The sequence below is a fragment of the Carassius gibelio genome, chromosome B9 (assembly GCF_023724105.1).
Source record: "Carassius gibelio isolate Cgi1373 ecotype wild population from Czech Republic chromosome B9, carGib1.2-hapl.c, whole genome shotgun sequence".
In the NCBI taxonomy this organism is placed as follows: domain Eukaryota; kingdom Metazoa; phylum Chordata; class Actinopteri; order Cypriniformes; family Cyprinidae; genus Carassius; species Carassius gibelio.
The window spans coordinates 19,328,958-19,349,123 of record NC_068404.1 but is presented as its reverse complement, the minus strand read 5'-3'; the positions used below and the strand labels follow the sequence as shown (position 1 = coordinate 19,349,123).

At 38.3% G+C, this 20,166-nt stretch overlaps 1 protein-coding gene across 3 annotated transcripts in view; it reads right to left on the bottom strand.

Moving 5' to 3' along the window:
- Window positions 1-20,166, bottom strand: part of dop1b (DOP1 leucine zipper like protein B) — a 39,520-nt gene that overhangs the window by 8,708 nt on the left and 10,646 nt on the right. For 2 of the 3 annotated variants that reach the window (XM_052565247.1, XM_052565248.1), the window contains exons 15-37: window positions 19,487-19,887; window positions 19,306-19,376; window positions 18,698-18,895; window positions 18,249-18,401; window positions 18,064-18,164; window positions 17,767-17,957; window positions 15,283-16,951; window positions 15,043-15,142; window positions 14,595-14,762; window positions 14,366-14,491; window positions 13,135-13,269; window positions 12,921-12,976; window positions 12,590-12,694; window positions 12,223-12,289; window positions 11,897-12,050; window positions 11,668-11,750; window positions 11,223-11,332; window positions 10,915-11,064; window positions 9,754-9,815; window positions 9,533-9,661; window positions 9,302-9,438; window positions 9,158-9,210; window positions 8,923-9,057 (exon numbers count right to left, since the gene is read on the bottom strand). In XM_052565247.1, the coding sequence (XP_052421207.1) occupies window positions 8,923-9,057; window positions 9,158-9,210; window positions 9,302-9,438; window positions 9,533-9,661; window positions 9,754-9,815; window positions 10,915-11,064; window positions 11,223-11,332; window positions 11,668-11,750; window positions 11,897-12,050; window positions 12,223-12,289; window positions 12,590-12,694; window positions 12,921-12,976; window positions 13,135-13,269; window positions 14,366-14,491; window positions 14,595-14,762; window positions 15,043-15,142; window positions 15,283-16,951; window positions 17,767-17,957; window positions 18,064-18,164; window positions 18,249-18,401; window positions 18,698-18,895; window positions 19,306-19,376; window positions 19,487-19,887 (4,554 nt within the window). The remainder of the gene's footprint in view (window positions 1-8,922; window positions 9,058-9,157; window positions 9,211-9,301; window positions 9,439-9,532; window positions 9,662-9,753; window positions 9,816-10,914; window positions 11,065-11,222; window positions 11,333-11,667; window positions 11,751-11,896; window positions 12,051-12,222; window positions 12,290-12,589; window positions 12,695-12,920; window positions 12,977-13,134; window positions 13,270-14,365; window positions 14,492-14,594; window positions 14,763-15,042; window positions 15,143-15,282; window positions 16,952-17,766; window positions 17,958-18,063; window positions 18,165-18,248; window positions 18,402-18,697; window positions 18,896-19,305; window positions 19,377-19,486; window positions 19,888-20,166) is intronic. The other variant, XM_052565249.1, reaches the window with a different exon arrangement.

The following is a 20,166-nucleotide window of genomic DNA, read 5'->3' as shown; positions in this document are numbered from 1 at the left end:
CAAGTCTTGCGTCCCTGTACACCATGATTGTTTATACACATTTACGATATAGAGAGTGATGAACTGTTGGCTATAGAACTACATTCACAAGTCCTGCGTCCCTGTACACCATGATTGTTTATACACATTTACGATATAGAGAGCGATGATCTGTTGGCTATAGAACTACATTCACAAGTCCTGCGTCCCTGTACACCATGATTGTTTATACACATTTACGATATAGAGAGCGATGATCTGTTGGCTATAGAACTACATTCACAAGTCTTGCGTCCCTGTACACCATGATTGTTTATACACATTTACGATATAGAGAGCGATGATCTGTCGGCTATAGAACTACATTCACAAGTACAGCGTCCCTGTACACCATGATTGTTTATACACATTTACGATATAGAGAGCGATGATCTGTCGGCTATAGAACTACATTCACAAGTCCAGCGTCCATGTACACCGTGATTGTTTATACACATTTATGATATAGAGAGTGATGATCTGTCCGCTATAGAACTACATTCACAAGTCCTGCGTCCCTATAAACCATGATTGTTTATAAACATTTACGATATAGAGAGCGATGAAAGGTGGCTATAGAACTACATTCACAAGTCCTGCGTCCCTGTACACCATGATTGTTTATACACATTTATGATATAGAGATCGATGAACTGCCAGCTATAGAACTACATTCACAAGTCCAGCGTCCCTGTACACCATGATTTTTTATACACATTTATGATATAGAGAGCAATGATCTGTCGGCTATAGAACTACATTCACAAGTCCTGCGTCCCTGTACACCATGATTTTTTATACACATTTATGATATAGAGAGCAATGATCTGTCGGCTATAGAACTACATTCACAAGTCCTGCGTCCCTGTACACCATGATTGTTTATAAACATTTATGATATAGAGAGCGATGAAAGGTGGCTATAGAACTACATTCACAAGTCCTGCGTCCCTGTACACCGTGATTGTTTATACACGCGTACGATATAGAGAGCGATGATCTGTCCGCTATAGAACTACATTCACAAGTCCTGCGTCCCTATAAACCATGATTGTTTATAAACATTTACGATATAGAGAGCGATGAAAGGTGGCTATAGAACTACATTCACAAGTCCTGCGTCCCTGTACACCATGATTGTTTATACACATTTATGATATAGAGATCGATGAACTGCCAGCTATAGAACTACATTCACAAGTCCAGCGTCCCTGTACACCATGATTGTTTATACACATTTACGATATAGAGAGCAATGATCTGTCGGCTATAGAACTACATTCACAAGTACAGCGTCCCTGTACACCATGATTGTTTATACACATTTACGATATAGAGAGCGATGATCTGTCGGCTATAGAACTACATTCACAAGTCTTGCGTCACTGTACACCATGATTGTTTATACACAATTACGATATAGAGAGTGATGAACTGTTGGCTATAGAACTACATTGACAAGTCCTGCGTCACTGTACACCATGATTGTTTATACACAATTACGATATAGAGAGTGATGAACTGTTGGCTATAGAACTACATTCACAAGTCCTGCGTCCCTGTACACCATGATTGTTTATACACATTTACGATATAGAGAGCGATGATCTGTTGGCTATAGAACTACATTCACAAGTCCTGCGTCCCTGTACACCATGATTGTTTATACACAATTACGATATAGAGAGCGATGAACTGTTGGCTATAGAACTACATTCACAAGTCTTGCGTCCCTGTACACCATGATTGTTTATACACATTTACGATATAGAGAGCGATGATCTGTCGGCTATAGAACTACATTCACAAGTACAGCGTCCCTGTACACCGTGATTGTTTATACACATTTACGATATAGAGAGCGATGAACTGTCGGCTATAAAACTACATTCACAAGTACAGCGTCCCTGTACACCATGATTGTTTATACACGCGTACGATATAGTGAGTGATGAACTGTTGGCTATAGAACTACATTCACAAGTCTTGCGTCCCTGTACACCATGATTGTTTATACACATTTATGATATAGAGATCGATGAACTGCCAGCTATAGAACTACATTCACAAGTCTTGTGTCCCTGTACACCATGATTGTTTATACACATTTACGATATAGAGAGCGATGATCTGTCGGCTATAGAACTACATTCACAAGTCCTGCGTCCCTGTACACCATGATTGTTTATACACATTTACGATATAGAGAGCGATGATCTGTCGGCTATAGAACTACATTCACAAGTCCAGCGTCCATGTACACCGTGATTGTTTATACACATTTACGATATAGAGAGCGATTATCTGTCGGCTATAGAACTACATTCACAAGTCTTGCGTCCCTGTACACCGTGATTGTTTATACACATTTACGATATAGAGAGTGATGATCTGTTGGCTATAGAACTACATTCACAAGTCTTGTGTCCCTGTACACCATGATTGTTTATACACATTTACGATATAGAGAGCGATGATCTGTCGGCTATAGAACTACATTCACAAGTCCTGCGTCCCTGTACACCATGATTGTTTATACACATTTACGATATAGAGAGCGATGAACTGTCGGCTTTAGAACTACATTCACAAGTCTTGCGTCCCTGTACACCATGATTGTTTATACACATATATACGATATAGAGATCGATGAACTGTCAGCTATAGAACTACATTCACAAGTCTTGCGTCCCTGTACACCATGATTGTTAATGCACATTTACGATATAGAGAGCGATGATCTGTCGGCTATAGAACTACATTCACAAGTCTTGCGTCCCTGTACACCATGATTGTTTATACACATTTACGATATAGAGAGCGATGATCTGTCGGCTATAGAACTACATTCACAAGTCTTGCGTCCCTGTACACCATGATTGTTTATACACATTTACGATATAGAGAGCGATGATCTGTCGGCTATAGAACTACATTCACAAGTCCTGCGTCCCTGTACACCATGATTGTTTATACACATTTACGATATAGAGAGCGATGAACTGTCGGCTTTAGAACTACATTCACAAGTCTTGCGTCCCTGTACACCATGATTGTTTATACACATTTACGATATAGAGAGCGATGAACTGTCGGCTTTAGAACTACATTCACAAGTCTTGCGTCCCTGTACACCATGATTGTTTATACACATTTACGATATAGAGAGCGATGAACTGTCGGCTTTAGAACTACATTCACAAGTCCAGCGTCCCTGTACACCATGATTGTTTATACACATTTACGATATAGAGAGCGATGAACTGTCGGCTTTAGAACTACATTCACAAGTCTTGCGTCCCTGTACACCATGATTGTTTATACACATATATACGATATAGAGATCGATGAACTGTCAGCTATAGAACTACATTCACAAGTCTTGCGTCCCTGTACACCATGATTGTTTATACACATTTACGATATAGAGAGCGATGATCTGTCGGCTATAGAACTACATTCACAAGTCTTGCGTCCCTGTACACAATGATTGTTTATAAACATTTATGATATAGAGATCGATGAACTGTCTGCTATAAAACTACATTCACAAGTCTTGCGTCCCTGTACACCATGATTGTTTATACACATTTACGATATAGAGAGCAATGAACTGTTGGCTATAGAACTACATTCACAAGTACAGCGTCCCTGTACACCATGATTGTTTATACACGCGTACGATATAGAGAGCGATGATCTGTCGGCTATACAACTACATTCACAAGTCCTGTGTCCCTGTACACCATGATTGTTTATACACATATATGATATAGAGAGCGATGATTTTGTTTGTGCGTGGCAGCCGTCTGCGAGGGTCTTTCGTGCTGTTTTTTGTTTGTTTTATTATTAAAGTCTTCATTTAAATGTCCGCCGGTTCCCGCCTCCTTCTTCCCGAGATTATGAAGTTTGTACTCTGTTACAATCGTATTTTTTATTCGGTACTGTTCTGAGTAAGATATTGTACATAAAAGATGTTTACATTTAGTCCACAACACAAAAACATTACTGAACTATTAAAAAAGGTACAAACATTCCCTGATGTTCCAGAAGGAAACACGATGGAATTTAAAGATCAAGGTAAATTGTACTTAATTTGTGTTCCAGGAAATATACAAGTATCTTCTGTTGCTTATGAAGGGCAGAACTAAATGGAAAAAAAAAATATTTCAACAAAATAAGAAAAATGTGGACATCTTCATCGTGTTCAAAAGTTTTCAACCCCTCTCTTATTGCATCTTGTTTCCTTCTGGAGCATCAGTGAATGTTTGTACCTTTTTTAATAGTTGTGTTTGAGTGCCTCAATTGTCCTCAGTGTGAAAAGATGTATCTCAAAATCATACAGTCACTGCTGGAAAGGGTTCAAATATGCAAAGATGCTGGCAAACTGAAGAATCTGCAGGACTTAAAGATTTTTCCGAAGAACAGTTCTCAGTTTAATTGTTCAGAACAAACAAGGGACTCATGCACAACCATCACAAAACAGAAAGACAGTCATGTATCATCAGGTAACCACACACAGTATTAAGAACCAAGGGTTCCCAAACTTTTGAGTGTGGTCATTTTAATAATTTCAGCAATATTTTTTTAGCATTGTGGACTAAATGTAAACATCCTTTATATACAATATCTTACTCAGGACAGTACTAAATAAAAAATAATATGCATTTAGTATTATCTCTTTTATTTTGTTAAAATTATTCACATTTTCACAGATTCTGCAAGGGGTTCCCAAACTTTCGCATGATCATCAATCATAGCTCCAAGGTTTCTGTCTGTTTTTGAAGGAGTTATGGTTGATGTGCCTGGCTTGATGGTGAAATTGTGATGAAACGATGGGACAAGCTGAGATGTGAGCAGCTATCATAGGATCATCAGGATGGAATGAGAGGTAGAGTTGAGTGTCATCAGCATAGCAGTGGTATGAAAAGCCATGTTTCTGAATGACAGAACCTAATGATGCCATGTAGACAGAGAAGTGGTCCAAGAACTGAGCCCCGAGTCCTTAAAATTTTATTGGTTCAATATTGTATTAATAAGCTGTCAATTTCAGTTTGATCTTTGTGGTTGATGTTTCCACATGGCTTGCAACACGTCAAAAGTAAATTGGTATCCATTAAAATATGGTATAGAAATTGGTAACACTTTATAATAACTGCACACTATTAATCATTAATTAAGCATTAGTAAACAGATAATTCATAATTTATAAAGCATTAATAGACAGTAATAAGCAGTTTATAAATACAGATATAAATGCTTTATTCTTGATTTAAAAGCATATCTATAATGTGTTTAATAATTGTATTTTCATACTTTATTCATGATCAATTTATCATTTCTCAATTAAGTATACCATTATTTACAAACCAGTTATTTAGGAGTTGCCAGTGATTCATAAGATCACAAGAAATGTAGTAAATTCAGGTAGTTATAAAGCATTTAGTAGTGGTCAGTTAACTATTTATGTGAGCTCATCTAAAGTGAGTCTAGTTATGCCTTTTAAAGCATTTATTAAGGATATTTAAAGGCTCAGTTATCTTCTAAACAAAAAACGGAAACAAACACCACACAGTGATACAGAACATAGAAATATTAACAGCCTTTAAATCTCATTTGTAAAAGCTTTACAAGGCAAACATAGTCCTCACTTTAGATGAGCTCACAAAAATAGTTAACTAACAACTACATATGTTTTATAACTACATGAATTAACCCTGAATTACAGTAGAAATACATGTTAATAAACCATTTATTAACACTATAAGTAACTATTACTATATGTCTGAATAAAAAGATGTATGAATGCATGTTTAAATAGTTTATTAATCATTTATTTACAATTTCTAAGTGATCTTATGAACCATTGACAACTCCTTAATAACTGGTGTGTAAATAATGCTATACTTAATTTAGAAATGATACATTGATCATTAATAAAGTATGAAAAAACAATTATTAAATACATTATAGATATGCTTTTAAATCAGGTATAAAGCATTTATATCTGTATTTACTGTATAAAATGCTTATAAATGTCTATTAATGCTTTATAAATGATGAATTAACTGTTTCCTAATGCTTAACTAATGATTAAAAGCATGCAGTTCTTATAAAGTGTTACCTAGAAATTATTATAAAATAATACAACGAGTATACATAATTATGTAAATATTATTCAGAAACTGTATTTGAAATGAATAATTAGTAAAAATGATTAAAACCCATTATTAAAAAAGGTCACATATTTGAGTTGAAGCATGACCAGCTAACGTAAAACTAATTTTAACATCTTTGGTCCCCCTGGCATTCAAAAAATAGTCCTACCTTGAGTTAGCATATTAAGAGGCCAAATCTGAGTTGATTTTTACAGCCCAGAAGCACCTTTTTGCTTAAGTATGTGTGGATCTCAAAACAGGGCACATTGCTTGACAGTCTGTGCTTCCATCCGCCCTGTTTTACTTTAGATATGCTTTCATTTATGCCATTTGGAATGCAGTACTATTAAAGGCACAAGACTCATGTACTGACAGACTTTCACATGCACTTTGTGTTTGTTATCCTGAACCTCAGTTTCTGCTGCGGTTAAATGCACTTGCATTTTCAAATACTTTTATATGAAATTGATGTACACACAGTCAATTATGTTTTCAGAGCAGGACAAAACATCTGATATCAAAATAGATCTGTGCGTCAATACAACCTGTTAAAGCGGCCACTTTCTATGATCTCATCAGTAATAATCAAACGGCAATAATGCTGAGGAAAAAAAGAAAAATCCTTAACTATTGTCTGTACCCTTTTGACTTTGGACACTTAAAAAACACTTATTTTAAATAAGTTATTGTTTAAAAATATTAATAATAATAATAAAGTTGATTTTGAACCAAATAAATTTGATAAAAAATGTAAATGAAAATGTAGCCATGTAATGACGCTTCGTGATATTGAGTTTGATAATGATAATTGTAATTTAAGTAAATTGTGAAACCAGTGAAGATTCACACCCCTGTTTTTAAGATGCCAGTACTGACATACAGAGATTTCAACTATAAACAAAAAGCATATAACTGCAGTTTTTTTAAGATGTAAAGTTGTATATATGTATTTGCACAGCAGAAGAATTAATTGGAGAAAAAATGTAGATGAAGAATCATTTTGGAATTGGATTGTGACTCCCATAATTGGAATAGGATCTGATCATGAAGTGCCTGAAGATTCCCACCCCTAATAGATGTACAAGATTGTATGACAACATTGTGATGCATTGATGCATCAGTAATCATAATTGAATCGAATTGTGGGCCTCTGAATCTCAATCAAATGGTATTAATGAGATACCCATAGATTCCCACCCCTAATCTCACACTGTCCAATAGAAAAATTAGATGATCTTACTTTACAAATTGTAATAGCTTGAAATGTTATTACAATGTCTGTATCTACACACACTTTATTCAAATCATTATCTGGTTTAAGAGGACTCTTTACACATACACAACATGGTATATAAGGTCATAGTTGTAATATATACACATCCACATTATGGTTTATGAGGTCAATTCTAAAATTCTTTGAAATCTTCATACAGGCCTTTTTTTATGCATAAAATAATCATATATTGCCTTTGTTTTATGAGGACACTGATATGTCCTCATAAACCCAAGTGTCCTCATAATGCTGGTGAGTAACCTGACATTTTGTCCTTATAAACCACATATGCCAGTTCACACACACACGCACACACACACACAAACACACACACACACACTTGTTTCTGTGAATTGTGGGGACTTTCCATAAACTTCTATTATTTTTATACTGACCAAACAATATTTTCTATCCCCTAAACCTAAACCTGCTCCTTACAGAAAACCTGTTTGCATTTTTACACTTTCAGTTAAACACCATTCACTATTGTTATTCATTTTTTTTCCCTCGTGGAGACCACAGGCCGGTCCCCACAATTTCAACAATTTCTGATTTTACTATCCTTGTGGGGACATTTGATCCACACAATTTAGCATAAATAAGTACACACACACACACACACACACACACACACACACACACACACACACACACACACACACACACACACACACACACACATGTATTTCAAGTATTATATATTCTCTGAAAGAAAGCTTAGAATTTAGCACACAGTCATATAAACTTTAATGGTGATTTTTGGGGTTATTTTGGCAGTAAAATCAAACCATTTTCACTTTATGGAATATATTGGCCTTAAAAGATGTGAGGGCAAGTAAAATGATGACACAATTGTAATCTTTGAGTTAAGTCTTACATACACTACCATCAAAAGTTTGGGGTTGATAGGATTTTCAAATGTTTTTAAAATAAGCGTCTTATGCTCAGAAAAGCTTCATATAAAGACAGAAGTATTGTAAAATATTATTACATTTTAAAATGTAATTTGTTCCTGTGATTCAGCAGCCATTATTCCAGTTTTCAGTGGCACTTAATCAATTTTTACATATCATGTGCTCCTGGGGAATCAAACCCCCAACCTTGCGCTTAATAATGCAGTGCTCTACCAATTGAGCTACAGGAACAAAAAACCTAGAAAAGAATTGCATTTGTTTGATTTTCAAACATTTAAAAATTTAATCACTGTCATTTCGAATCAATTTAATTGATCCTTGCTGAAAAAAGTAACAATTTCTTAAAAAAAAAAAAAAAAGAACAACTAAAAAAATTTATTTTACTGACCCCCAAAACATTGATCAGTAGTGTATTTTTCCCATGTGGCCATTAGACAATGTCCAACCACTGATTCTGTTCTTAAGAAGTTTAAGTGAACTAAAATTATGAAAATTCATAAAAAAATGTATCACTGATATGGCAAGAGTAAATGGTGACAAACATTCACTGGTGTCTTACATTTGAAACAGAGGCATGTGCTCAGGAGGGAAGGACACAGCGGTGTCCAGGAACTTGCAGGCTGACAGGTACATGTCCAGCTCTGCTTGAGGGAAGAGTAGACCATTCTTGTCATTGCCACCCCGCAATTTACTCCTGAAACAGAAAGAGATATATATATTTATTTATTTAAAAAATTATAATAATTAAGCTGCAAAATATATACTAACAGCATTTTTCAGAAAGGAAGACTCACTTTGAAACTTTATCATCCAGTAGTGTCTTCTCAAGACGGTTAAAAATGCGTATCTGAAATATTAAACAAATATTCAAACTGCATTCAGAAATAACATTCAAAACAACCAAAAAACAACTACTCTTAGTGCAGCGTATTTCTTACCAGCTCGGTAACCATGATTGGCCAGAGAGAGGTGAGATGTTGTGGTGAGATCCTCAGCAGGAGAACACGGAACATGAGGAACATCTGGGCTGACACTGATGGGATCTGTCCCACACGCAGGTTCTCTGTTAGACGCTCTAGAATATATTTGATAAAGAAAGTGTCTATTGTTCATTACTAAAGGACTTTACAAGAAACCTTTATTTGTTTTCCACACAGACTAAGTGATACCTTGTATGAGAGGCAAATAGAAGTGGTACTGGTCATTCTCTCCACTAAACATGGCAAAAGCTTGTCGTTTCAGTAACATAGGCTTCTGGTCAGCGCTGCTGAAGAGCTTTAAAGAACTGCTCTGCATGCCTGCACATGGTACAACATGAACACACGCAATACAAGTCAATACACTGATCATACAAAAAATAACTCATGCAAAAGAATGAACATATACTCACTCATCAAGTCTTTGAACATTGTCTTTTCATGAGTCAGAAGATGGTCTATGATTGATCTCCAACTAAAGCAAAGTATGTGAGATTAGTGGCTTCAACTTCAAACACTTGATTTTGTTGTTTACTTGCTGCATTTGTTTGGTCAAAACTACAGTTAAAACAGTAATATTGTCAAAATATTTACCCCTGTGAATGCAAAGCTGAATTTTCAGCAGCAATTACTACAGTTTTAAGTGTCACATGATCTTTCATTTTATTATTCTAACACACTGATTTGGTGCACAACAAACATCTCTCAAAGTTATCCATGTTTTGCTGCTTAATATTTTTGTGGAAACTGTGATAAACCAACATTCAAACGTTTGAAAAAAGTACAGTACTGACTTCTTTTATTCAGCAAGGATGATTATACATTAAAAAAATGTTAGCCTGAATGCACTGTAAGTCACTTTGGATAAAAGCATCTGCTAAATGCATACATTTATTAATTACATTTATTTATTTTATACTGAAAATAAAGACATGAAATTGACATGACATACAGCCAAGTATGATGACCCATACTCACACACACTGTGAACACACACACACCGTGAACACACACCCAGAGCAGTGGGCAGACATTTATGCTGCGGCGCTCGGGGAGCAGCTGTGGGTTCAGAGACTTGCTCAAGGACACCTCAGTCGTGGTATTGCCAGCCTGAGACTCGAACCCACAATCTTAGGGTTAGGAGTCAAACTCTCTAACCAGTAGGCCACGGCTTCGCAAAAAACATTCATAATGTTACAAAAGATCGCCATTTCAAACAAATATTGTTTATTTTATTTATATTAATCAAATAATTTTGGAAAACAATCATGTTTTTCACAAAAATATTTAGCACATTTAGAAACATTATCAAGTACTTAATCATGTGACTGAAATAATGGCTTCTGAAAAAAATCTGGTTTGCCATTACAGGAATACATTACATTAGAAAGAGTAGAAAACAGTTATTTTAAATTGTAATAATATTTCACTGTTTTAACTGTATTTTTGATCAAATAAATGCAGCCTTGGTGAGCACTGAGCATATGCTAGGAAAATTATTTGAGCAATATTTGACCATTTTGACATTATGAGCATGCCTTGAAAATGTATAATGTTGTGTAAGTGTATCTTACTGGCAGGAACACAAGGACTCCATTGTGAAAAACATTGGGTCCATGAAGAGTTCCAGCACCTCTTTCTTCCACGCTCGCTTAGTGTAGGCATATCCACTCAGACTGCTCAACAACTGAGCACCCGCACAGAAGCTAGGCACGTTATAGGCACTGAGAGATAGAAATTGAGAAATGAGTTCTAAATAAAAACTGCCATATATATTTATACATATGGTCACTGCCAAATTAACAATGAATAGACCAAGTTTTTAAATTTAGCACTAACTAAGCATTTCTAAAACACTGAAGAGCATTTTTGGCATACCTACCTGTGATTTTTTAGATAGGGAAAAACGTAGTACATAAGCCGGGAAATAAGAGGCACGGCTTTCTCCTTCTCATCACTGCGATAGACCATGTCCAAAAGAGGAGCCAAAACCTATAAATAATTAGCACAAATTAATTCTTGACACCTGTTGATTTTGTCTAATCACATGAGCATAAATTAAATTCAGTAAAAAAAATACTGCCATGTTCACTTACAACTGCACTTAATAATAATTTAATTAATGCAATTATATATATATATATATATATATATATATATATATATATATATATATATATATATATATATATATATATATATATATATATATATATATATATAAAATTTTTGCATTAATGACAATTAAATTATTTCCAGTATTGCTACAAATCCCATTGAGTTACAATCTGGAGCTCTGTGTGTATGTATTTCTTCTTGTCTCTTACCTCAGCAAGCAGAACCAGAGCTTGTACACTGAATACAGATGGTGCTGAAGATGACACCATAGCACTGCCCTGGCCTGCACACTCTGAGAGGAAGACAGAACCGAGTACAGTTTAATAATGCCTCTTAACAGTAAACAATATTGCTAGCCAGTATTATTATCAGATTATATCTGCAATTGTCAGCAATGGACACTTTACTGAAAGCACATGTATTTCAGAGTAGGTTTACCCTCAGACTCGTTGCCATCATGGTCATCTTCATCTCCCTGAATACAGACTTGAGGCTGTGCTTTCACTTCCAGGTTACGACTGAGCCAGCTAGTCTGCTCCAGAGATGAGCCAGCCACAGCTCCCACAGCTTCTAGTATGCGCTGGCTCACTTCCTGTTGAGAGTACAATTACCATGTACTTTAACAGGTTGGTTAAGTATTATGTTGGGTTTTGTTTTTCTTCTGCTTAGCAATCCAGACAAGACATGTCTGTTTAAACTTTTAGTTTTCACTCACTATATCAACACAATACTGGTTTTGCTGTCTCTCGCTTTACCGGTCTTACCTGCAGTTCTTTAGTATCCCTCTTGTTGTCGATATTGGGAAGTCTATTTACACAGTCATTAAGGATGCTGCAATAGTAAAATCAACAAAGATTGGAGTTTCAAAACACGTTTTACCTTTCAATAATATCTAACAATTGTTTCATGTAATTAATAAGGGATCTCTAAAAGAGTCTTCTGGCTGCCTTCTTCTTGAAATGTTGCATCAGACAACTAGGCAGTTTCATACTGGTCTATTTGCACTTGTTGTACTGACACCAAATGGTCCAGGACATGTTATGCACCAGTGGTTAGTATTTAAGATTAGGGTTTGTTCAAATCACTGAAGTCAAGGATGAGAAAACATAATAGTGACCACATTTTATTTACCCGAGGAGTAAGAAGTGTCCAGGAGGGGCGAGATTAAGCTGGAGAGATTCCCTGAGCAGACAGAGGAGTGGATTGATGTTCTCCTGAAGAGCTTGAGCAGAGAGACTGCAAAAAAGACCATATAGGACATTTCCATCAATACTACACTAAAAACATTCACCTTGTACAAGAATATAGTCAGGGGTGGATCTTCCAATAAACAGTAAGTGGCATTAACTTTAGCCATGGGCATGAATTAGATTGCAACAGTTCACTTTGGTCATTTTAAACTAAATGACATCATATGATAGCAAATAATGTAAGTATAATTAAAATATGAGAATGATGTTACCTTTGAATGTAGACATAGCTGAACTGTAGCATTGGAATGTCAACTAATGCAGTCTTCTGATAATGAGAAAGATTAATACATATTTTTATCATAAAAATTCAGATTTTTTCTTAGTATTAGGGTTAGTACATATAACTACCTCTATACAAATACAAAATATGTTTATATGGAGTGTTACCATTTAGACTGCTACGTAAATGTGTGTATGCAGTACCTGGTCTCCTTTGATCTGATGGGGTTTTTTCACCACCTCTCTGATGAGCTGCAGTATGGTGTCCGTACGGAGTGTGTTTAGTGCCTTCACTAGATCCACCAAGGTCATTTGAGAATCACTAGCATCTGGTAAAATCTATGTATGCGTACACAAACACACAACCAATTTAAAAGCATAATTCCAGACACTTACTGGATGATATATAGGGATGGGTACCGAAACCCGGTATAAAACTGGCCCCGGGGCTAAATTATGAAAGACCGTAGTATCAGTAAGATCTGACGGTATCGCTTCTGCTTTTGGTACTGGTGGAAAAATCTGCGAGATCTCTCATGCGCGCCGCGGAGGCTGTTTGTCAGTCACACAAACACACACACCACAACGAGCACGGCGCACACACACGCATAAGGGGCCGTTCACATATCGCATATTTTGTGCGCTAAAGTTTGTTATTTCAAATCTATGGAAGAAACCATTATGAACGCGGTGCGACGACCTCGTTTTTTCCAGGCGCGTCTGCACCGCATAGAGTTAAAAACATCTCAACTTTTCAGAATGCAGAAGCGCACTAGCTTCTTCACCTTTTCCGTAACAACGTTGAAAGCTCAGCCAAGATGAAGGAACAGCTGATAGCTGTATGTGGATTTTTAAATTAATTTAGTAGCAGTGCTACTGCAAGCAGTTTTTAGTGCTGCAAATCCATTTATCCATTGATGAAATTAGTGTGTCTTCATGGAGAGAGCAGGTCATGGTTGCTTAGCAATGGCAAATGACAAGTGCCCGAAGGCTTTGAGAAAAAAAATCAGAAAGCGGCGTGCCTAGCGTTTTCCACACGTTTTTAGACGCGATATGTGAACAGCCCCTTACAGTATGAAAACTCCCGCTTAATACAAAGAGTGAAGATGGTGGAGACAGCAAAACGTTCCAAAGTGTGGTTATACTTCACTAGAGTTGATGCAGACAACGCTGGTTGTCATAAGGGCAACAAAATTTTTGCTTGTAACGGCGGAAACACAAGCAATCTGTCAAAGCATCTTTCAACAGTGCATTATGTGCAGACAGAGAAATGCAAAGTTTTCGACTGCCTAACACAACACAAAGTACCGATAAGAATACCGTTAAAGTACCGGACCGTTAAGCAGTATCGGTAAGAGTAGTAATACCGTTAAAACCCTAACGATACCCATCCCTAATGATATGTCATTTTTGCATTCTGATATCTATAGTTAACCTTGTTTCTGGAACGTCTTTTGCGACTCTTCCTGTTGCTCCATACAGCGGCCACAGAGGCCATGACCTGCACCCCAAACTGATGAGTCAGTGGCATCAAGAACTCCAGAACCTTTTGTCTCAAGATCTACAGAGAACAGAAACACGTGACTGGCACCAGTAAGCAGACAACAATACAGCAGCATCTTTATGTCAACTAAATTTTTGTTTACTTCATGTATCAAATGTACCTTTGTGCCTTTAAAATACACAGAAGTGGATGAGGCTCTGCTGCCATGGGTGGAGTCACAGCCCTTGACCACACCCCAGAGTAAGGCCATGCTGCTAATCATGTGCGGAAACTCCTCCAGAATGGCATTGCTAGCATTTCGTAGGTCTGGGACATCAGAGCCTGCAGTCTACAAAACAAGAAAAGACAAGACAAAACAAAAAACAACAGTCACATTAATGTTTTGAAGTTTTAGTGGCAATCCTGGCATTTTTGATACACATTGCAAGATCAGAGTTGTTTGCAACTACAACTGTATATCAGTGGATGTACAGTATATTAAGAAAAGGAGAGTATTTGGTCAGTGTGAATGGATGATACAACAGAAATTTGGCTCCCTAGGTGAATGTCCACGTCACCTTTGCCAGGATCGGCCACTATTTGCTTTAGCAGGTGCTTTTATATCTTACTTTCTTGTGGTCTAGAAGACAATAGTGTGTGATAGTGGTCAGTCCTTCCAGCAGTGTCAGAGGATAGTCAGGTGCTATGTTCTCCCTCTTTAAGGTACTACTAAATAGAACAACGAAATAGGCATTCAATTCAAGCTATGGTTGCAATAAAACAACAAAAAGTATATAGACATCTCATCGATCAACACTTAATGTGCACCCACTCTCGCACAGATGCAAACAACCACATACATTACTTACTTGTGTGAAGCTTTGACTCCATCGTGCTCGTGCTGTTTAACAAGCTCATCCAGGTTCCTGCAGATCTGGGCAATTATGGGTGATACAATGATGGCCAGTGATCGTCCTAAATACGGCAACACTTCACAAAGTAGAGTCACCCAGGCTGGGTGCATGGCACAGCCATACTGTGGGTGCAAAGCTCGGGCTGCTGCCGACACAAACATGCCCTGAGCGGTGATAGGCTGACTGGCTACGTAACGCACTGCTTTGATTGACTGCTGGAACATCACAGCTGTTTGCCACTCTCGAGCCAAGGCTGAAGATGGTGGTTCTGCATGTCGCTGTGGGTTGGAATTGCTTTGATCATGATCTTGTGCTTTGGTGTGTGGTGGACACACGTGGTGCTCCAACACAATAAGAACTTTTAAAAGTTTCAGTAGGGCAATCTGAAGTGGGTGCTCAGCCCAGATCCCATCCCGCCCAAAGTTAATCAGGCTCTCTTCTGAGATCTCCCCTTCATCTCCTCCTTGGTCTTCTTCAGGCAATTTGTGCTGTTCTGGCCGATCAGCTCTCTGGCAGACATACATGGAGGCAGAAAGCGTTAGAAGGACGTATTGTTGAACCTTGTAGCCCCAAAGAAGGTTGCGCACCGCCTCCAAGCTAGCAGTTCCCTTTGCTTCCCCGATTTGAGCTTGCTGGGCGACCCTCACCAACTGGATCATCAGTTCTGTCAGCACCTCCACACTTTTCACCTGGACCTCCCGATTGGCCTGGAGTTGGCGAGTGGGAACGCTAGCATAGGAGGGATAGTGAGAGCGGAGATAATGCATACAAAGGCAGGTGAGTAGCTCTAGCAGGAGAGTTGGTGGAGAGGAAGGAGAAGATGGTGAATGGAGAGGAGAAGATGCTGGCTGGGGTGGGTCAGGAGTGGCTCCACTTGGTGGAGTTGAGGTCTGCAATCGACCATAGAAGCTGCCACCATCCTGAGCCTGACGGTGCCTCTGCAGAAGGTTCTGGATGAGGTTGAGATGGGCAATGGAGCTGCAGTCCAGAGAAGTACTGGAGAGAGCCTCCACAAATGGCCCTGCACTAGTCCGGAGGATGGTGTCTAAAATAGTGAAGGCATAGAGAATTCGACTGCTCTCATACTGCTGCTTATAGAGCAGAACATGGCGGAACAGCGAATCTACTGCCTCGCGTTTTTCCCGCTGACGCTTGAGCAACCGGGACTTAGCAATAGCCTCCAACTGACCATCATCTTCATCACTTGAGAGCGAATCTGAAACCTGCGTGCGTTCTGAATCCACCCTCTGCAGGCCATTGGCCACACCCTCCTCCTCTACACTACCATCATCATGGCGCTGCAAGTAAGGGGCGGAGCTTGAGCTGGAGTTTTCAGTGGAGTTCTGAGTGCCACTGGTGTCTGCAGATTCGGTGTGTTCACTTTCCTCTTCTTCCTCTTCTTCTTCGTCCTCTCCCTCAGTCTCTTCGCTCTCACTCCGGGATATTGTTGGGGAGTCTGGAGGCGTTAGTTCTGGATCTCGTTCCAACTCTGCCCACAGTGCTTCACGGTCTACTATGGTGATGCGTCTGATAGGGCTTTCTTCTGTTTGGCAACTAGGAGTGAGGTTGTCTCCAACACTTTTTGTGATGGATCTGTCTCTCCAGGTCAGTGCCTTTAAATTACCTAAATCACATATACAGAAGAATCAGACCTCACAGCGAGAACAAGAATGAACTCTTGCTATTACTTTCAGTCTTGAATGGTATTTGTGCAAATTACTATATTCATTATTTTAGATATAGGGGTATATATAACAGTTTACTTAATATTAGTCTCACGTAGCCAGACCTTCAGACCAACGTCAGACATTTCTTGGAGCCTTGAATGGTCTAGGAACGCCCAAGAGGCAATATGACTGACAGGTAAACCAACCAAGCACGTTTTGTTTTGTGCCATGTCATGTTTAGGGGCGTAGAAATGTCCCCACAATAACAGACTGGTGTGTAAAACTCTTGGATGTATTTTAAAGATTCTATGCCATGAACTTTACATATTTCACATAGTTTTTAAAATCTATCATTGAGTTGATCATGATAAGCGCTCATTGTCACAGCTGTAAACACAATGGCTTTCTTCTTCCATAATGGGGTTTGGCGCCAGTGCACTCTTTGTTTCCAGGTGGAATGTTAAAAAAGCTATTCTGAAGAATTCCAACAATCAGATGCCGACTTCGAAACTCCTGAAGTGTTTCCAATTATATGTGCTATATGCATCAGTCCGTGGGTGTGAAGTCTGCGGCTGAGACTACCTTCATATTATAATTGCCTTACAACAATTGAAAAGGATTCTTATCGCTAATTACGGTTTCAAATTTGTATTACATAAATCTGTTTCATTTCAGTTTTTTTTTTTTTTTCTTTCAACTTCTAAACTCAAGCATAGGTAACATTGTGTGTGGTAATCTGGTATGTGTGCATGCGTGTGTTTTGATTTCATACCAACAGAGAGATTCTGTTTGATGCTTTGTATAGGTGATCTCTGTGTTTTGGGGTCCAACAGTAAGAGCAGCACCGGTTCCAAGATACGGACCACATCATTGAGGGAGAGAGCCCGCACCAACCAGTTCTGTGCTGCGGCACTAACACTGCCATCCTGATTGTTCAAACTATCTAGTACCACAAACAGAGACCTAAGAAAACAGAAAAATATATAGTGAACTAAGTGTATATGGCACAAAAATATGGATGAATATTACTGAAGTAAGCAAAAGTTTAGATAAGAAATATGTATATGACTTGTCAAAGGAGCGGTTGAGAGAAGTGCTGCGACTGGTCTGGATCTCTCGTGTCAGGTGCCACAAAACCGAGAACCTGTGGAGCGCCTCCAGACACACAACCTAACACACACACACACACACACATACACATGTTAATAAATGTTTACAATAGTGTGTAGATATTAAATGAGGAAAATGCAGTACCTTGTCTCCACTGAGTAAACCCAAGCAGACGATGTCCTCGCAGATGGATGCAGATGGAGCCAAGCAGTGAAGCCGATAGAAGAGCTCCACACAAGATACGTGATGCTCTCTACGCTCCGTGTCCAGTTGAGCCCATAAAACCTGAGATACACGCTACAAGAGAAATAAAAAGATAATTAAAATGAAGAAAAAAGTCACATTGAAAAAAAAAGTTAGATAAGGCAGCTATTTTTTATGTAGACGATAGGCACACAAGTACAACTCCTATCTACTTGAATGGAGAAAGGCCAAATTAAACCATTTATTCCTCAAATCATGCTAGTCTGAGTAGTCCAGATAACATACATGCACCTACGCAGAATAAAAAGAAATAGGTGATGCCTCTATCAAAAGGGCAATTGGTTTCTATTAACTAAAATGCAGGACTTCCACAAAATAATGTGTATTACCAAGTAAAAGTCTGTGGAATCCTCCAGAGTTTTGAGAACATCTGGGTAGATGGGAGGCAGGGTGACCATTTGCAGCTGTCCGCTGAGTGGGTTTGCGTCAGAGTTCTTATAACGTTGATTTTTATCCTGAATGACGAGGGCTAAAGACTGAGAGTGATTGATCAGATCCAGCAAAGAGGAGATTGCAACATGTTGCACCTACAGACACATAAACAAAAAAGATGTATTATAAAAGTTTTGGCAATGCAACCATTAAAGGTATTTTTTCCATGTCAAAATACTTTGTCCTACTGTGCAGAGGCAACTCTAAGTAAGCGATTTGCAGGCCAACGATCCTGAATATAAACAGTGCATTGCTATCAATACATTGTTCTGTTTGTTTGACAACATCAACTTCTGACTCAACCAATAGTTTGGGGGTGGGACTAACTGATTCTAAGAACATTGGTAGACGGTGTGTGGAAATAAATTAAAGGTGGAAATAACAGACAACAAGGTTTCTGAGAATATCATCTTGCATGTTCCATTGAAGAAAGAAAGTCCTATATCCTTGGAATGACATGAGAATGAGATGATAAGAGAATTTTCGCTTCTGGGTGAACTTGTACCTGGTAGTCTTTTGTCAGGCAACACAGAGTCATCAAAGACCTCAGCCAGTCGGGAAGGGTTCCCTCAATCCCTGAGGAGAGAAACAATCAGTTTTTGAGAAAAGAACAAATCTGTGTGCTGTGACATGCTACATGAAAAACACAGTTTAAAGTAGCAGTGGAATACATTTCCTTTATTCACCTGTCTTGTTGAACATAGATGTGTGCAGGTCTTGGTTCTCTTCCTCAGTAAAATAGACGGGAAATGTTATGCATTCCAGTAGAAGCTGGCAGATCACAGTGAAGGCCTGGTGGCACGACTCCGTTATCTCCCCTTTGCTCTTTGACTGGAAATTTCCCATCCACTCCAGCTCGGTTGGTCTGTGGTCTTTACCTCCATCCGTAGAAGACCCATGAAGGGCATGGATCCTCAGTTTACTAGGGTTGAAGAACTCAGCAAGTCTGTCTTTGATTAAGCCCAAGTCTCGACTGCCTTTCCGTTTCGATGGAGACCGCTTACTGCCTCTAGGGGAAGCACTAGGATCTAGCTGACTTGCTTCTTCCTGTTTCTTCTTCTCTGGATCCATGACATCTAACAAATGCCTGAGAGATGAACATGAGTGAGAGAGAGAGAGAGAGAGAAAAAAAGCAAATACAGTGAGCGTACATGCTGCTACTTGCAGGGCCATAAGAATACTAAGAATACTATTAGAATATTTAACCAGGGAGTCAGGGGCCTCTGGGGGCCTCAACAAACTTCCAAGAGGGATTATTTAAAACACTTAAAATAAGACAAATCAAGGTTTAAAAGTGTGCCTTCTATATAGTTAATACAACTCCATGTGAACTTTTGTAATGAATATAGATTTGTTTTACTAATGC